We start from the raw sequence: 16,427 nt of genomic DNA, 5'->3' as shown, positions 1-16,427 counted from the left end.
TGTTAGCCGTCAGATATTTGTTGTTAGCCGTCAGATATCTGTTGTTAGCCGTCAGATATCAGTTGTTAGCCGTCAGATATTTGTTGTTAGCCGTCAGATATTTGTTGTTAGCCGTCAGATATCAGTTGTTAGCCGTCAGATATTTGTTGTTAGCCGTCAGATATTTGTTGTTAGCCGTCAGATATTTGTTGTTAGCCGTCAGATATCAGTTGTTAGCCGTCAGATATCAGTTGTTAGCCGTCAGATATCAGTTGTTAGCCGTCAGATATCAGTTGTTAGCCGTCAGATATCAGTTGTTAGCCGTCAGATATTTGTTGTTAGCCGTCAGATGTTTGTTGTTAACTGTCAGATATTTGTTGTTAGCCGTCAGATATCAGTTGTTAGCCGTCAGATATCAGTTGTTAGCCGTCAGATATCAGTTGTTAGCCGTCAGATATCAGTTGTTAGCCGTCAGATATTTGTTGTTAGCCGTCAGATATTTGTTGTTAGCCGTCAGATATTTGTTGTTAGCCGTCAGATATTTGTTGTTAGCCGTCAGATATCAGTTGTTAGCCGTCAGATATCAGTTGTTAGCCGTCAGATATTTTTTGTTAGCCGTCAGATATTTTTTGTTAGCCGTCAGATATCAGTTGTTAGCCGTCAGATATTTGTTGTTAGCCGTCAGATATTTGTTGTTAGCCGTCAGATATTTGTTGTTAACCGTCAGATATCTGTTGTTAGCCGTCAGATATTTGTTGTTAACTGTCAGATATTTGTTGTTAGCCGTCAGATATCAGTTGTTAGCCGTCAGATATTTGTTGATAGCCGTCAGATATTTGTTGTTAACTGTCAGATATTTGTTGTTAACTGTCAGATGTTTGTTGTTAGCCGTCAGATATCAGTTGTTAGCCGTCAGATATCAGTTGTTAGCCGTCAGATATCAGTTGTTAGCCGTCAGATATCAGTTGTTAGCCGTCAGATATCAGTTGTTAGCCGTCAGATATCAGTTGTTAGCCGTCAGATATCAGTTGATAGCCGTCAGATATTTGTTGTTAGCCGTCAGATATCTGTTGTTAGCCGTCAGATATCAGTTGTTAGCCGTCAGATATCAGTTGATAGCCGTCAGATATTTGTTGTTAACTGTCAGATATCTGTTGTTAGTCGTCAGATATCTGTTGTTAGCCGTCAGATATTTTTTGTTAGCCGGCAAAATTCTGTTGTTAGCCGTCAGATATTTGTTGCTAGCAGTCAGATATTTGTTGTTAGCCGTCAGATATCTGTTGTTGGCCGGCAAATATCTGTTGTTAGCCGTCAGATATCAGTTGTTAGCCGTCAGATGTTTGTTGTTAGCCGTCAGATATTTGTTGTTAGCCGTCAAATATCTGTTGTTAGCCGTCAGATATCAGTTGTTAGCCGGCAAATATCTGTTGTTAGCCGTCAGATATTTGTTGCTAGCAGTCAGATATTTGTTGTTTAAAAAAGGCATTCTCGGCCCTCATCGGCAGTCAAATTTATCGTTATACAATACTGACAGAGAGAAACGAAGGGAAGTAACTCTTGGAGATCAGAATACCCAACAACCGGAGAAATTCAATACTCAATATTGCATTTGGAAATCGTTTTCAGATTCATGAAGATTTTATTTTTATCTTTTAAGAAGATCGTTTAAAACATATTCATACAAAGCTATTGTATGAGGATATATAATCTCGGTGTGATTCTAGGTAATACATCATAGGATGACTATCACAACCATTTGATGGAGCAGTTGTCATGGAGATAAAAGAAAATGTTTAGAGGATATCACGGAAAATGACACAACACCGATTCAGTTGTTACAATTAAAACAGCAAGTCATTGACAAAGTCTCCAGAAGACACGACCTGAAGTACACATGTCAAAATATAGAACAACGAACATTGATGGATTAACATCGTTACACATGACGTAAACAGCAGTGAGGTCAGTGCATGGTGATCTGTCCTATTAACATTGTACTTATCACTGAACCCATATTGTATTTACACCTGTATAGTATTGTGATACACCTGTACAAGTACACCTGTATAGTATTGTGATACACCTGTGCAAGTACAACTGTATAGTATTGTGATACACCTGTACAAGTACACCTGTATAGTATTGTGATACACCAGTACAAGTACACCTGTATAGTATTGTGATACACCTGCCCAAGTACACTTGTATAGTATTGTGATACACTTGTACAAGTACACTTGTAAAGTATTGTGATACACCTGTGATAATTAAAGTTTTAGTTAATATATAAATTATGAAATCGCCAGTTAGATAAGCTTAGCATTATCTTAGTCTGATGTATCACTTTAGACATTTGAAGACTAGTATGGCAATTATACAAAGAAATAGGATTTAACACGTTATCAAAAACACATGTTGCTTGTAAAAATATGACAGAATGGCGCACGCGCAGTGTCGCTTACAAAAGTACTGAATACGAACTTTGAAAACCCCACATATTTAAATTGCAAAGGATGATTAAGTAACACCTCCACAAGGAAATAGCATTTCTCTGCGCATGCGCAATTAACCACCTACGCAAGTAAGGGGACGCCCCCGACATGATGCGTATCCGGTGAATTATCACGATTTCTGTTTTAATTGTTATATATAATAAATTGATTTAAAAAATCCTGCCCACTCACTACGGATCAGTAACCTTGGACCTAGATGGTAACAGAGGTAAAAATCATTGACAATCATGGCAAGTAAATAAATAAACAGAAAATACAATAACATTTCCTATAACAAAACCAGCAGAAGAAGTGTGACTTCTTGATGACTAAACCTTATTTAGACCAATAACCAATGTGAAGCCCAACAATTTCTTCCAGGGTGACAGGAGCGACAACTCTAAGAAATTTAGAACACAGAAAATTAATATAGCTAGTCATTCTTTATAGATCCGGTAGATCCTCATTGGGCATATGAACTTGTTAGGATTGTCGCGAAGTCCCTGTACAAAAAGTGGGTTCCAGAACTTATCAAAAATATCATTGAGGGATTGGGGTTGGTTGAGTGGGTGGGGGAGGGGGATTGGAATACAGGGAATAGATCAATACATTGTAATACATTGTAATACATTTTTACATCTTCATACAGTATCGCCCTAGCTATACCTGTATCCGGAAATATATAGGAAAACTGTCTTGTACTTAAACAACGTACGACAGATCTGCCACACGGATAAGTAAGTACTTCGTGTTAACTGTGACAGGACGCATAAATAATTATATCTACAGAAGTTTGAATTTTGTGTTTTTATCTGGATTTTTTTCTCGATTTTCCCCGTAAGTTTTGTCATTAATATAAGTTTATTATAACAAAGCCTGATTTTCTACATGGTTCATGTTTGGCCATTTATCTAAACCTTTTAGCACATGTTCACGGGATTCAGCAAACAGTTTCCATGACTTTCTGTATCTATGTTACTTCAGTATTCTTGGTTTTAGCTATCACGAAAATGCTAATTAACACAACCATGCAGAAAAAAAACAGCTTCAACGATATCACATCTGATTCCTATATCCTATACACATATATTGTCTTGATTTTTTTTATTTATAAAAGTTCTGTTTCAATTTCCATGTTATGTATTTACCCATTTATGTTTTTCAACACTTTGTTAATTTCTCTACCTATTTCGATTCTAAAGTCGCATTCTGTGCCGGTATAAAATAGCTTCCTGTTCTCTGTCACGTACAATAACATTGATTGTTTACAGGTGGAACCAATGGGCTAGTGTTATTTCATAATTAGATGTATCATGTTAATTAATGCTGTGATACATCACCATAATATTTTTTTTTAATTTTATTTATTTATTTATTTATTTATTTTTTTTTTTTTTTGGGGGGGGGGGGGGGGGGGGAACTGTTTGACATGACTGGGTAGTGCCCAGACTCGGAGCAATATATAATATACATATGATATTTACGCACACATATATGTATGTAAGAGCCAAACCCATACGTAATTAGAGCCATGCCCCTTCTAACGATTTCCGTTGAAGGGCTAGTCTCCTGCTGTATGTATGGTATCACGTGCATTTGTGAAAATAAATAAAAAGCCAGAAAATTGTGTTACGGCTTGTTATGTTAAGGGGTTAAGTGCACTTTTGGGAGACCAATGTAATACTTTTACATGCATGACCAGTCTCGTGCCATAAGGTTTTCACGTTTTAAATTTTATGATAAATTCTTTATATTTTCAATTTGAATTTTCTTGACTTCCTTTAGGAATCGATTTTGACAATATTTGGACATTTTGTAGAATAATATCCAGTTTCTTCATATAATATTAACTTTATTTTCTGTTGTTTATTTCAGGAGTAATACAAAATGTTCTGCACTGCTAATTTCCATGCGCCGCCTATATACGATTATCAAAATGACGTCCAAATCATCCCGAATCGCGTGTTGCCAAATAAATAATTATTTTCCTAGTAATACACAACGGAAAACAATAAAAATACAGGGAATGATTCTCCAGGAAAATTCACTGAAAAAACCCCAAGAAGTACAAAGAATATAAAGTAAAATAACAAAACGTGAAAGACTTATGACGTCACTGTTGTTATTTTGCTACTAAAGATTTTAATTATTCAGTTCCGATATAAAATTGATAAACTAGTAATGACCTACTTCGTTGTTCCCTTGAAACCTTAGCAGACGATCGCCAGGATACATGTGCATCTTAATCAGTCTATGAAAACAACATCTTTATTTTTTTTTATTTTACATCCATTTCTAAACTTTCATATCGAATATTTGTGTTGTTTCGCCGCATGACTTTCTGTGACATTTTCATCATTTTCGGAGTTGATAGGGAGCTACATGTAGTTGAGGAATTCAAATTTTCAACAACATGAAAGTTCTAAATGTGTGTGTTTAATGTCTTATTTTGCCCTCAAGTTAAGTAAGCGCAAATAAAGTTGGAAACTAAATTAAAATCATATTACAAAACATATAGGGAAAAGGTTCATTTGAGAACGTCACCCAGCTGATTTATTACAGTTATCAGCTAAGATTAATGCCAGTAATTCACTTTCTTAAAATCTTAAATATATCATCATTGTTTGAATTGCAAGGTTCTACTGAATGGTTGATAAAGACTGACTTACCTCTCGACTTTGTCTCAGATTAAGACGAGGCTTCGATACTGCTTTAGCGAAGAGCAGAATCCAAAACAATAGTATGTCTAAGACATAGGAAGCCATGATATTAACTTGGTGTCTTATCTTCTTCATACCCTTTGGAATGTTTACAATGAATCGTACGAGTTTGGACGATTTTCCCGCCATCAGCTGATTTGATGACAAAACACGTGTGATTCAATGAGGCGATGTGACGTCATGGTGTTAGTGTCACGTCATGGCGTCACGTCACTATTTGGCAATGTGATAGACTGGATTACCTGTCTTAGTACAACTTTTCTCCGCTAGGTAGCGCTCGTTGAAACCAATGAAATGAAATAAGGATTGAATGAGTTACAATATAGCCAGGAAAATAGACTTGTTGAATTCTAGAAAAGTTGAGAGAATAAGGAAAATGTCCTCGAAGAGCAGATCGATGCTCTGATTTATGTACACATATAGGATACTTAATAGTATAAGAATAAAAGTCTAAAAAAGAAAATAACTTAATAATAATTACAGGCGTGACAAAACTGAACAAGTACTATTAACTGGGCGGGGGTGGAAGGGGGCTCCAAAATGTCTTCGTTTGAGTTTAGTCATTCCCAAAAGACTATTCGGGAACTTACGATCCAATGAATATTTTTCAACACACTTAAATTAGAAATAAAACTTTGTATGCTTAAATATCTCTTAATGGTGTTTAATATTTGGAGACAAATTCAACGGTCATAAATCGCCTCAAGTCGTGATATTTGTCTGACCAAAAAAAAGTGTTTCAAAATCAAATATATATAAACTTTATTTGTTTTACAAAAAATTGCAAAACAAGTTATTTCTTCTTATACCAATCACTGTTGATGGCCCGGGTGTAAGCGCGCAAGGGGTCTTATTGTGTGCCGGAGTATCCTCTGATGGCCCGGATGTAAGCGCGCGAGGGGTCTTATTGTGTGCCGGAGTATCCTCTGATGGCCCGGATGTAAGCGCGCGAGGGGTCTTATTGTGTGCCGGAGTATCCTCTGAACTTTTTACGTCCGGGAATCAAACCCTGGTGAAAGGCATCAAAATGAAAAAATATCAAATAGGATAAGGTCACGAAATATCAGCGGCACAAATATCAAACTCTTTGTATCCCTGGAACCATTCTCGATACTCCGGGGGTTACGATCACAATTGCTCTCTGTACCCCTGGAACCGTCCTCGATACTCCAGGGGCTACGATCACTTTCGCTCTTTGTACCCCTGGAACCATTCTCGATACTCCAGGGGCTACGATCACTTTCACTCTCTGTACCCCTGGAACCATCCTCGATACTCCAGGGGTTGCGATCACTTTCGCTCTCTGTACCCCTGGAACCGTCCTCGATACTCCAGGGGCTACGATCACTTTCTCTCTCTGTACCCCTGGAACCATCCTCGATACTCCAGTGGTTGCGATCACTTTCGCTCTCTGTACCCCTGGAACCATCCTCGATACTCCAGGGGTTACAATCACTTTCGCTCTCTGTACCCCTGGAGCCATTCTCGATACTCCAGGGATTACGACCACTTTCTCTCTCTGTACCCCTGGAGCCATCCTCGATACTCCAGGGGTTACGATCACTTTCTCTCTCTGCACCCCTGGAACCATCCTCAATACACTGAAGATTCCGTGTGCGACACCTTGTGTATCAGCCTGTGATTTTTTCTCCTTTTCTCCTAGAATCAATAAATGACTTTTTGTTTTGACATGACATCTTCCAGGCATGTTGAGAGTGAAAGTAACCCCTGGAATATCGAGAATTTCTGAAAATTAACTGGGTCTTGAGAAAGTTTGGTTTCATTCAATATCACGTGACGTCCTTTTAACTACCAGGGTCATTTAATGAGGGCTCCCAGTATATCTGAGGCGAGTGTTTGTCGAGCGCGTGCTTTCAGGAGGCTGTGACATGCTCATGCATGCCTCCTTGTGATCGTCTGGAGCCGATATACCTATCATTGTCCCCGTTATCACCACTGGATGTGGCCTGTAGAATGAAAACCTAGCTATGATTTTAAAGTATTTCAAATTTCACACCCTCCGTGATGTGTCACCAGTGATCCATACTACATCTGTACACTGTGATCCATATTACATATGTACACTGTGATCCATACTACATCTGTACCCTGTGATCCATACTACAACTGTACACTGTAACACTGTGATCCATACTACATCTGTACCCTGTGATCCATACTACCTCTGTACACTGTAACACTGTGATCCATACTACCTCTGTACACTGTAACACTGTTATCCATACTACATCTGTACACTGTGATCCATACTACATCTGTACACTGTGATCCATACTACATCTGTACATTGTGATCCATACTTCATCTGTACACTGTTATCCATACTACATCTGTACACTGTGATCCATACTTCATCTGTACACTGTTATCCATACTACATCTGTACATTGTGATCCATACTTCATCTGTACATTGTGATCCATACTTCATCTGTACATTGTGATCTATACTTCATCTGTACATTGTGATCCATACTACATCTGTACATTGTGATCCATACTTCATCTGTACATTGTGATCCATACTACATCTGTACATTGTGATCCATACTTCATCTGTACACTGTGATCCATACTTCATCTGTACACTGTTATCCATACTACATCTGTACACTGTTATCCATACTACATCTGTACATTGTTATCCTACTACATCTGTACACTGTGATCCATACTACATCTGTACATTGTTATCCATACTACATCTGTACACTGTGATCCATACATCTGTACACTCTGTACACTGTGATCCATACTTCATCTGTACACTGTGATCCATACTACCTCTGTACACTGTAACACTTTGATCCATACTTCATCTGTACACTGTGATCCATACTACATCTGTACACTGTGATCCATACTACATATGTACACTGTAATCCATACTACATATGTACACTGTGATCCATACTTCATCTGTACACTGTGATCCATACTACATCTGTACATTGTGATCCGTACTTCATCTGTACACTGTGATCCGTACTACATCTTCAACACTGTGATCCATACTACATCTGTACCCTGTGATCCATACTACCTCTGTACACTGTAACACTTTGATCCATACTACATATGTACACTGTGATCCATACTACATCTGTACATTGTGATCCATACTACATCTGTACATTGTGATCCATACTTCATCTGTACATTGTGATCCGTACTACATCTGTACACTGTGATCCATACTACATCTGTACATTGTGATCCATACTACCTCTGTACACTGTAACACTTTGATCCATACTACATATGTACACTGTAATCCATACTACATATGTACACTGTGATCCATACTACATCTGTACACTGTAACACTGTTATCCTACTACATCTGTACACTGTGATCCATACTACATCTGTACATTGTGATCCATACTACATCTGTACATTGTGATCCGTACTACATCTGTACACTGTGATCCATACTACATCTGTACATTGTGATCCATACTACATCTGTACACTGTAACACTGTGATCCATACTACCTCTGTACACTGTTATCCATACTACATCTGTACATTGTGATCCATACTTCATCTGTACACTGTGATCCATACTACATCTGTACACTGTGATCCATACATCTGTACACTGTGATCCATACTACATCTGTAACACTGTGATCCATACTACATCTGTACCCTGTGATCCATACTACCTCTGTACACTGTAACACTGTGATCCATACTACCTCTGTACACTGTGATCCATACTATATCTGTACACTGTGATCCATACTACTGTCTGTGACACACGTCTTGTTTTATCACAATTACTGTCTGTGACACACGTCTTATTGTATCACAATTAGTGTCTGCGACACGTCTTGTTGTATCACAATTACTGTCTGTGACACGTCTTGTTGTATCACAAATACTGTCTGTGACACACGTCTTGTATCACAATTACTGTCTGTGACACGTCATGTATCACAATTACTGTCTGTGACACACGTTTTGTTGTATCACAATTACTGTCTGTTACACACGTCTTGTAAAACAATTACTGTCTGTGACACACGTCTTGCATCACAATTACTGTCTGTGACACACATCTTGTATCACAATTACTGTCTGACACACGTCTTGTTGTATCTCAATTACTGTCTGTGACACATGTCTTGTTGATGGTCACAATTACTGTGTGACAATCGTCTTGTTGATGTCACAATTACTGTCTGTGACAAACGTCTTGTTGTATCACAATTTCTGTCAGGTCTTGTTGATGGTCACAATTACTGTCAGTGACGACACAGGTCTTGTTGATGGTCACAATTACTGTCCGTGACACACGTCTTGTTGAATGTCACAATTACTGTCTGTGACACATGTCTTGTTGATGTCACAATTACTGTCTGTGACACACGTCTTGTTGATAATCACAATTACTGTGTGACATATGTCTTGTTGATGTCACAATTACTGTCTGTGACACACGTCTTATTGATGTCGCAATTAGTCTGTGACCAATGTCTTGTTGATATTTTCTAATAACTGTTTATAGACACATCTTATATCATCCTTACTTCCTGTGACACAAGTATTTTTGTGGCCTATGTTGCATGAAGTGTCATGAGTTTTGTTGATATGACACATGTCACTGTCCATGTTCTATAGCTACATTCATTATCAATTGACTAACACATAACAAATTGGCTTATAGCAAAGACTTTTATTTCTTCAATCGTGTTTAACAAAACTGGCTCTCAAATATATTGTCTTGATTGTTGTCTGTATTTCCAAATGCATGATTCTTACTAGACAGCAATGAAACATTGTCAAATACCTTATTGACTTATTTTCCTTACCTAAAACCATGTCAAAGTCAATTTGTAATAAGATACATTGGGAATGGTGTCAGTGATCTTAGCATGTTCCTATTACACACTGGTGTTAGTGACGTCACTGTTACTAACTTTTGATCAATTATACTACAGATTATGTTGAAGTCTGCTATCTATGGTAAGCAGACATACGTTTGACCTTTACAAGGTCGCTCTGCAACATGTGAAGAGATTTCTTGAGTGTCGGTAGGTCAGTTAACGGATTCTGTATCGGTGAACAAGAGTTATCTCCCCTCCCCATCTCTGCAGACTCCAGCGCTGTAAGATAAAATTTATTACATTATTTTGTTCTACATATCACAAATAAATGTACATTGGTTCACAAATAAACATATTTATTGGCTGTATGTTGAACTATGCCTATGCCAACTATGATATTTATACTGACCAATGACCTAAATATACTGACCTTTGACACTAACTGATTATCTTAATATATTGATCTTTGATCTAGATACTGACATATGACCTGGAAATAGTAAGCAATGACATAAATATCCTGACCTATGACCGGAATATACTGATCAAGGATATGGATACACTGACCTATGACCTGGATGAAGTGACCTATAATATGAAATTCAGAGTTGCATGACTGTAATGTGTATGTCACATATTGACAAAGCTATATGTATATGCTCACTCACAATCTGTTATAAATCCCGACTGGATACTGACCTATGGCCTGTATATTTACTGACCTATAACCAGTATATACTGACCTATGACCTGTATATTTACTGACCTATAATCTGTTTATTTACTGACCTATGACCTGTATATATACTGACCTATGACCTGTATATTTACTGACCTATGACCTGTATATTTACTGACCTATAACCTGTATATTTACTGACCTATAACTAGTATATACTGACCTATATACAGTATATACTGACCTATGACTTGTATATTTACTGACCTATGACCTGTATATTTACTGACCTATAACCAGTATTTACTGACCTATGACCTGTATATTTACTGATCTATGACCTGTATATTTACTGACCTATAACCTGTGTATATAATGACCTATGACCTGTATATTTACTGACCTATAACCAGTATTTACTGACCTATGACATGTATATTTACTGACCTATGACCTGTATATTTACTGACCTATCACCAGTATATACTGACCTATGACCTGTATATTTACTGACCTATGACCTGTATATACTGACCTATAACCTGTTCCTCAATCATGTCAAGTCGTGAGTCGACCTGTCCTTGGACCCTCAGTATGTGTTGCAGAAGATTCCTCTCACACAACTGGAATGGATCCTCCTGCTTAACAAGAAAAAAACAAGAAAATACTTTTCAGGCTTCTGAGATTTACACCAACACAAATCACAAAATCATTGTTCAGTATAAATTGTTCTAAATAAATTAAATATATGTAACCACTAAATGGTGGGGTTTGGAATGAAGAAATCATTTCAAAATGTCATCATGAATATGGCACAAATCAAAATTAGGGCAAACTGTTATAAACGTTCATCAATGACATCAAGAAAAGGCAAAGTTTGTTAAGGATCAACTGTGGCCCCATAAGATGGAGTTAAGTCAAGCTATTAGCCAAACTTTAGCAGATGTTTGTTGAGGCACTAATATTAAGTCTTACCTCCACATCACGTCCATCCAAAACTTCTGCCTTTACTTGTACTATCTGCCCAAATGTCTCAGGCTTTTTGTCACACATCTCAGTATTTGTGGATTGACTCACTGTTGACTCACTGCCTGTGGATTGACTCACTGCTGGGACATTGTCTGTGGATTGACTCACTGTTGGGATGTTGTCTGTGGATTGACTCACAGTTGGCTCACTGCCTACTGATTGATTTGTCGATTGACTTACACTTGACTGACTCAATGTGGATTGACTCACAGTTGACTCACTGCCTACAGATTGATTTGTAGTAGATTGACTTAAACTGGACTGACTCAATGTGGATTGACCTGTGTCAGATTCACTGGATGTGGACAGACATGACTTATTTTCTGTGGATTGATTAATTATGGATGGACTCACAGTCGGCTGTTTCTCTGTCAATTGACTTTCTTTATTTTCTGTTGGACTGTTTCTCATTTCACCAGGATCTTTGTCCGTCCCAGGGACTATACCAGATGTATTGTTTACACTAGGCTGAAATGTCCCAGTACTTTCATCTGAAACTTCAGACACATCTACAGGTTCTGATTTCATAACCAGAGGTACACCTACACTGTCACTCTGTTCGGCTGGAATATTGTGGCTGGAGGGTGACAGAGTTTCTGTTTTTATGCTTGTCTCTAATTGGTCCTTTTGTGACACCAAAGAATCTGTATGCAATTGAGATTGGTTTATTTTGGAATGCAACACTGAATCTGATTGATTCATATCACTATCTATCAACAAATTTGATTGGTTGAATCTGCCATGCCCTGTTTCCTCTGGACACAATTCTTCACTATCTAGATCTGTGGTCCATATCTTGAACTGTCGATGATCCTTATCTCTGTAAAATAATCAAAGCTATAAATAGAAATCGGTAGATATAAAATTGTATTACAACCATGAATAATTCATAAAACAGTAAACAACTGGCTAAAGGATGGTAATTCCACTTTATAGTGTTTATTGTACAGAAAACTTACTGGGAAAAGATTCCAGAGGTGCGTGATTTATCAGGCACAGACATCAACAAACAATGACAGTAGTCAAACTCAGATTGAAGGATTGAAAGCCACACCTTCAAACCTGATCAAAATCCATCAAAATTATTAACGTTATTGCAGTGGAATTAATAAGTCAATCAGATATGATGTACCTAATTAATTATGCATAAAAATCAACAATGTCTTTAATCAAACTCATGGTGAAAGAGAGAAAAATACACTCAGTCTGGCAGACAAAATTTTACCATAGTCAATTAAATAATGAGTAAAACTCTGATATCCTCGGACATTTTTTTTTTATTTCGTTATCAAATCTTACCTGGACAATTTGATTTCCTCCTTAAGACTGTGTAGCACTGTGTTTATATTGTGAATATCTGATACTAGATTACTAGTAGCTTGAATAGTTCCTGCCTTTCGACTGTCACGATCCTGATAGTTCAGAAATCCAAACTTGGTCAGATTTCCATGCTTAATCCAATCTTGTTCATGAATGTATCGACAACTTTCTCTCACACCTGTTGATCATCAAAACCAATATTAACAAGTATAAATATGAAAACAGAAAATCATCAGGTACATGTATAGGGAACACCAATCTATAGAGATGTACTATAATCAACAAGTGGCCTTAGACCCTTGCCAGTCACCTGAGATAAGCAAAAGAAAGGTTAAAGGTGACATTGATGATAGTTAGCCAGTGTCAATATCTGCATATCATCAAAACTGTCATCCTGTACTTACAATTCTTACAAAGTTATTTTCGTTTGGAAATAACCAACATTATGCTCAAAAATGCAATTTTTCTATGAAAATTACAATTCTAATACCAAGTTTCAACTTAATCAAATAAGATCTTAGATTTGAACAATCAGCCACCTCCAAAGTGTTTCCACGGTAACGGTTTCCAACACCTAATATGTTAAACTATAGGTTATAATTAGCTGTAGCATTTGATCAAGTTAAAATGGAAAGTGAAAGGCACAACTATATATCATAAAGATAGTGATATTGAGAAATATTGCTTCATTACTTTATTAGATACATCTACAAAAAGGGGAATAACTCTATCAAATTTTGTCAAAATTTTATCAAAAGTAAAAGGGCTTTATGAACTTTATATCATAATAATGTAGTATGCCATGTTTAATCAATATTACTTCCAATCAGCACTTTTTTAAAAACACTTGACACAATATTCTGGACAGACGATAGGATCGTCAGACATTCAGATTCCAATATACCAACCCAACCCAAACCCCCAACCCCCGACCCCAAAACTTTGTTGCATGGGGTTGATCAGATAACCAAAATTTCTAGCAGAGATGGACAGATATCTGATTTGACACCAATGTGTGGAGATATATAAAATTAGTTAACCACAAATTCTAGCAGAGATGGACAAATAGCTGATTAAATTACCTAAGGTATCATTCCAACAAGTGCTCAGGAGATGTTTATCAGTAAATCATTCCAACAAGTGCTCAGGAGATGTTTATCAGTAAATCATTCCAACAAGTGCTCAGGAGATGTTTATCAGTAAATCATTCCAACAAGTGCTCAGGAGATGTTTATCAGATTTATCAGTAAATCATTCCAACAAGTGCTCAGGAGATGTTTATCAGATTTATCAGTAAATCATTCCAACAAGTGCTCAGGAGATGTTTATCAGATTTATCAGTAAATCATTCCAACAAGTGCTCAGGAGATGTTTATCAGATTTATCAGTAAATCATTCCAACAAGTGCTCAGGAGATGTTTATCAGATTTATCAGTAAATCATTCCAACAAGTGCTCAGGAGATGTCTATCAGATTTATCAGTAAATCATTCCAACAAGTGCTCAGGAGATGTCTATCAGATTTATCAGTAAATCATTCCAACAAGTGCTCAGGAGATGTTTATCAGTAAATCATTCCAACAAGTGCTCAGGAGATGTTTATCAGATTTATCAGTAAATCATTCCAACAAGTGCTCAGGAGATGTTTATCAGATTTATCAGTAAATCATTCCAACAAGTGCTCAGGAGATGTTTATCAGATTTATCAGTAAATCATTCCAACAAGTGCTCAGGAGATGTTTATCAGTAAATCATTCCAACAAGTGCTCAGGAGATGTCTATCAGATTTATCAGTAAATCATTCCAACAAGTGCTCAGGAGATGTCTATCAGATTTATCAGTAAATCATTCCAACAAGTGCTCAGGAGATGTCTATCAGATTTATCAGTAAATCATTCCAACAAGTGCTCAGGAGATGTTTATCAGATTTCCAACAAGTGCTCAGGAGATGTTTATCAGATTTATCAGTAAATCATTCCAACAAGTGCTCAGGAGATGTTTATCAGTAAATCATTCCAACAAGTGCTCAGGAGATGTCTATCAGATTTATCAGTAAATCATTCCAACAAGTGCTCAGGAGATGTTTATCAGATTTATCAGTAAAGGAAAGTTGTATGACTACCTTATAAACAGAATGTGACTAGGAATCACTTTTATTTTTAATGTACTCAATTATGACACATAGTGTGTGCCTTTTTACCTGTTGGGTCTGAACACACAAAACAGATGTATTTCTTTGGTAACGTCTCCACTGTAAGGTCAAAACAAACGGCATGCTGCCAGCACAGGCACACATCACACTGTAACAAAAACATCCAGTGGATTATTCAGCTGAATACTTCAGGAATTACAGCATACTATTCTAGACTACAGTAATATTGTAATTTAAATCTCAACTCTGGGACCTGTCTCTAAATCTGTCTCTGACCCTTAACATTGCATATTCATGTTCTAGCTCCAAATTTGGTGAAAACAGTGCTAAAATTGCGAAAATTCTATAAAAATCAACAGTATTTCACTATAATTCTTAAACTTGATACAATTTTCGTAAAACTAGATCATTAGGGTATGTTTATGAACAAATTACGCAGAGGCACATTGCGGGGAATCTTAATAGTTTATTACATTATAATAATATGGCTAAGGGGCTAGTACAGCTGTAGTGCTTCAGTATTACCCGGCCAACAAGTAAATGCTTAAATAGACGTCAAGATATCAAAGCTGCTGGCCGAGCTATGTACCTGAAGAGAGGCAACTTAACTATTTACTGCCAAATAGAATTCTTGGGGGACTTACGAATTACATAATAAAGTAAAATGCCCAAATTGAAGATGTACCACTGCTAAAATGGTACATTTTTACCTCAACCAAAAAGTAGATTTTCTCTGTTATATATTGACCAACCTGAATCATAAGTCCATTTTCCTCATTAAATAAACAGATACAATTGACCACTTCATCCTTGCTCAGTTCATCCTCCGTCTCTATGGACTCCTCTGTTGCCGTTGTGTCCTGACTACAAGTCCTCTGGTGTTTCATATCAGCCACTTTAGAATCAACCTCATCTGTTTAACATCAAATCCTACTGTATTGAACTTCCTATCTGTTGTATGATCTGTTAAGCCAACACTATGACACACTAACCCCTCTGATTTCCTCTAAATCTCCTAGTATATCTTTATTTGGGATATATGACATCACATGCCTCGCCTCCCTTCAACCCAATCTGATAATCAATAATCTAGTACATGTGCTGATTGATTGTAATTTTTTTATAATCAATCATCAGAATCTTTATATCTTCTGGGTTTTTTAAAAGCAAAATTCATAAAATTCATGTTGTGCATCATTAG

At 36.9% G+C, this 16,427-nt stretch overlaps 1 protein-coding gene across 4 annotated transcripts in view; it reads right to left on the bottom strand.

Annotated features, from left to right (window-relative positions):
* Positions 1-9,881: 9,881 nt before the first annotated feature.
* Positions 9,882-16,427, bottom strand: part of LOC132549889 (PHD finger protein 20-like protein 1) — a 34,203-nt gene continuing 27,657 nt past the window's right edge. For 3 of the 4 annotated variants that reach the window (XM_060213859.1, XM_060213862.1, XM_060213861.1), the window contains 6 exons: positions 15,979-16,139; positions 15,275-15,374; positions 13,055-13,253; positions 11,702-12,575; positions 11,262-11,367; positions 9,882-10,326 (listed from right to left, as the gene is read on the bottom strand). In XM_060213859.1, the coding sequence (XP_060069842.1) occupies positions 10,178-10,326; positions 11,262-11,367; positions 11,702-12,575; positions 13,055-13,253; positions 15,275-15,374; positions 15,979-16,139 (1,589 nt within the window). In that variant the 3' untranslated portion in view covers positions 9,882-10,177. The remainder of the gene's footprint in view (positions 10,327-11,261; positions 11,368-11,701; positions 12,576-13,054; positions 13,254-15,274; positions 15,375-15,978; positions 16,140-16,427) is intronic. The other variant, XM_060213860.1, reaches the window with a different exon arrangement.

Source organism: Ylistrum balloti, unplaced genomic scaffold (assembly GCF_031769215.1).
Source record: "Ylistrum balloti isolate Yb309-2 unplaced genomic scaffold, AGI_CSIRO_Ybal_v1 Utg370086, whole genome shotgun sequence".
NCBI lineage: Eukaryota > Metazoa > Mollusca > Bivalvia > Pectinida > Pectinidae > Ylistrum > Ylistrum balloti.
This window is presented reverse-complemented; position numbering and strand designations above follow the sequence as displayed.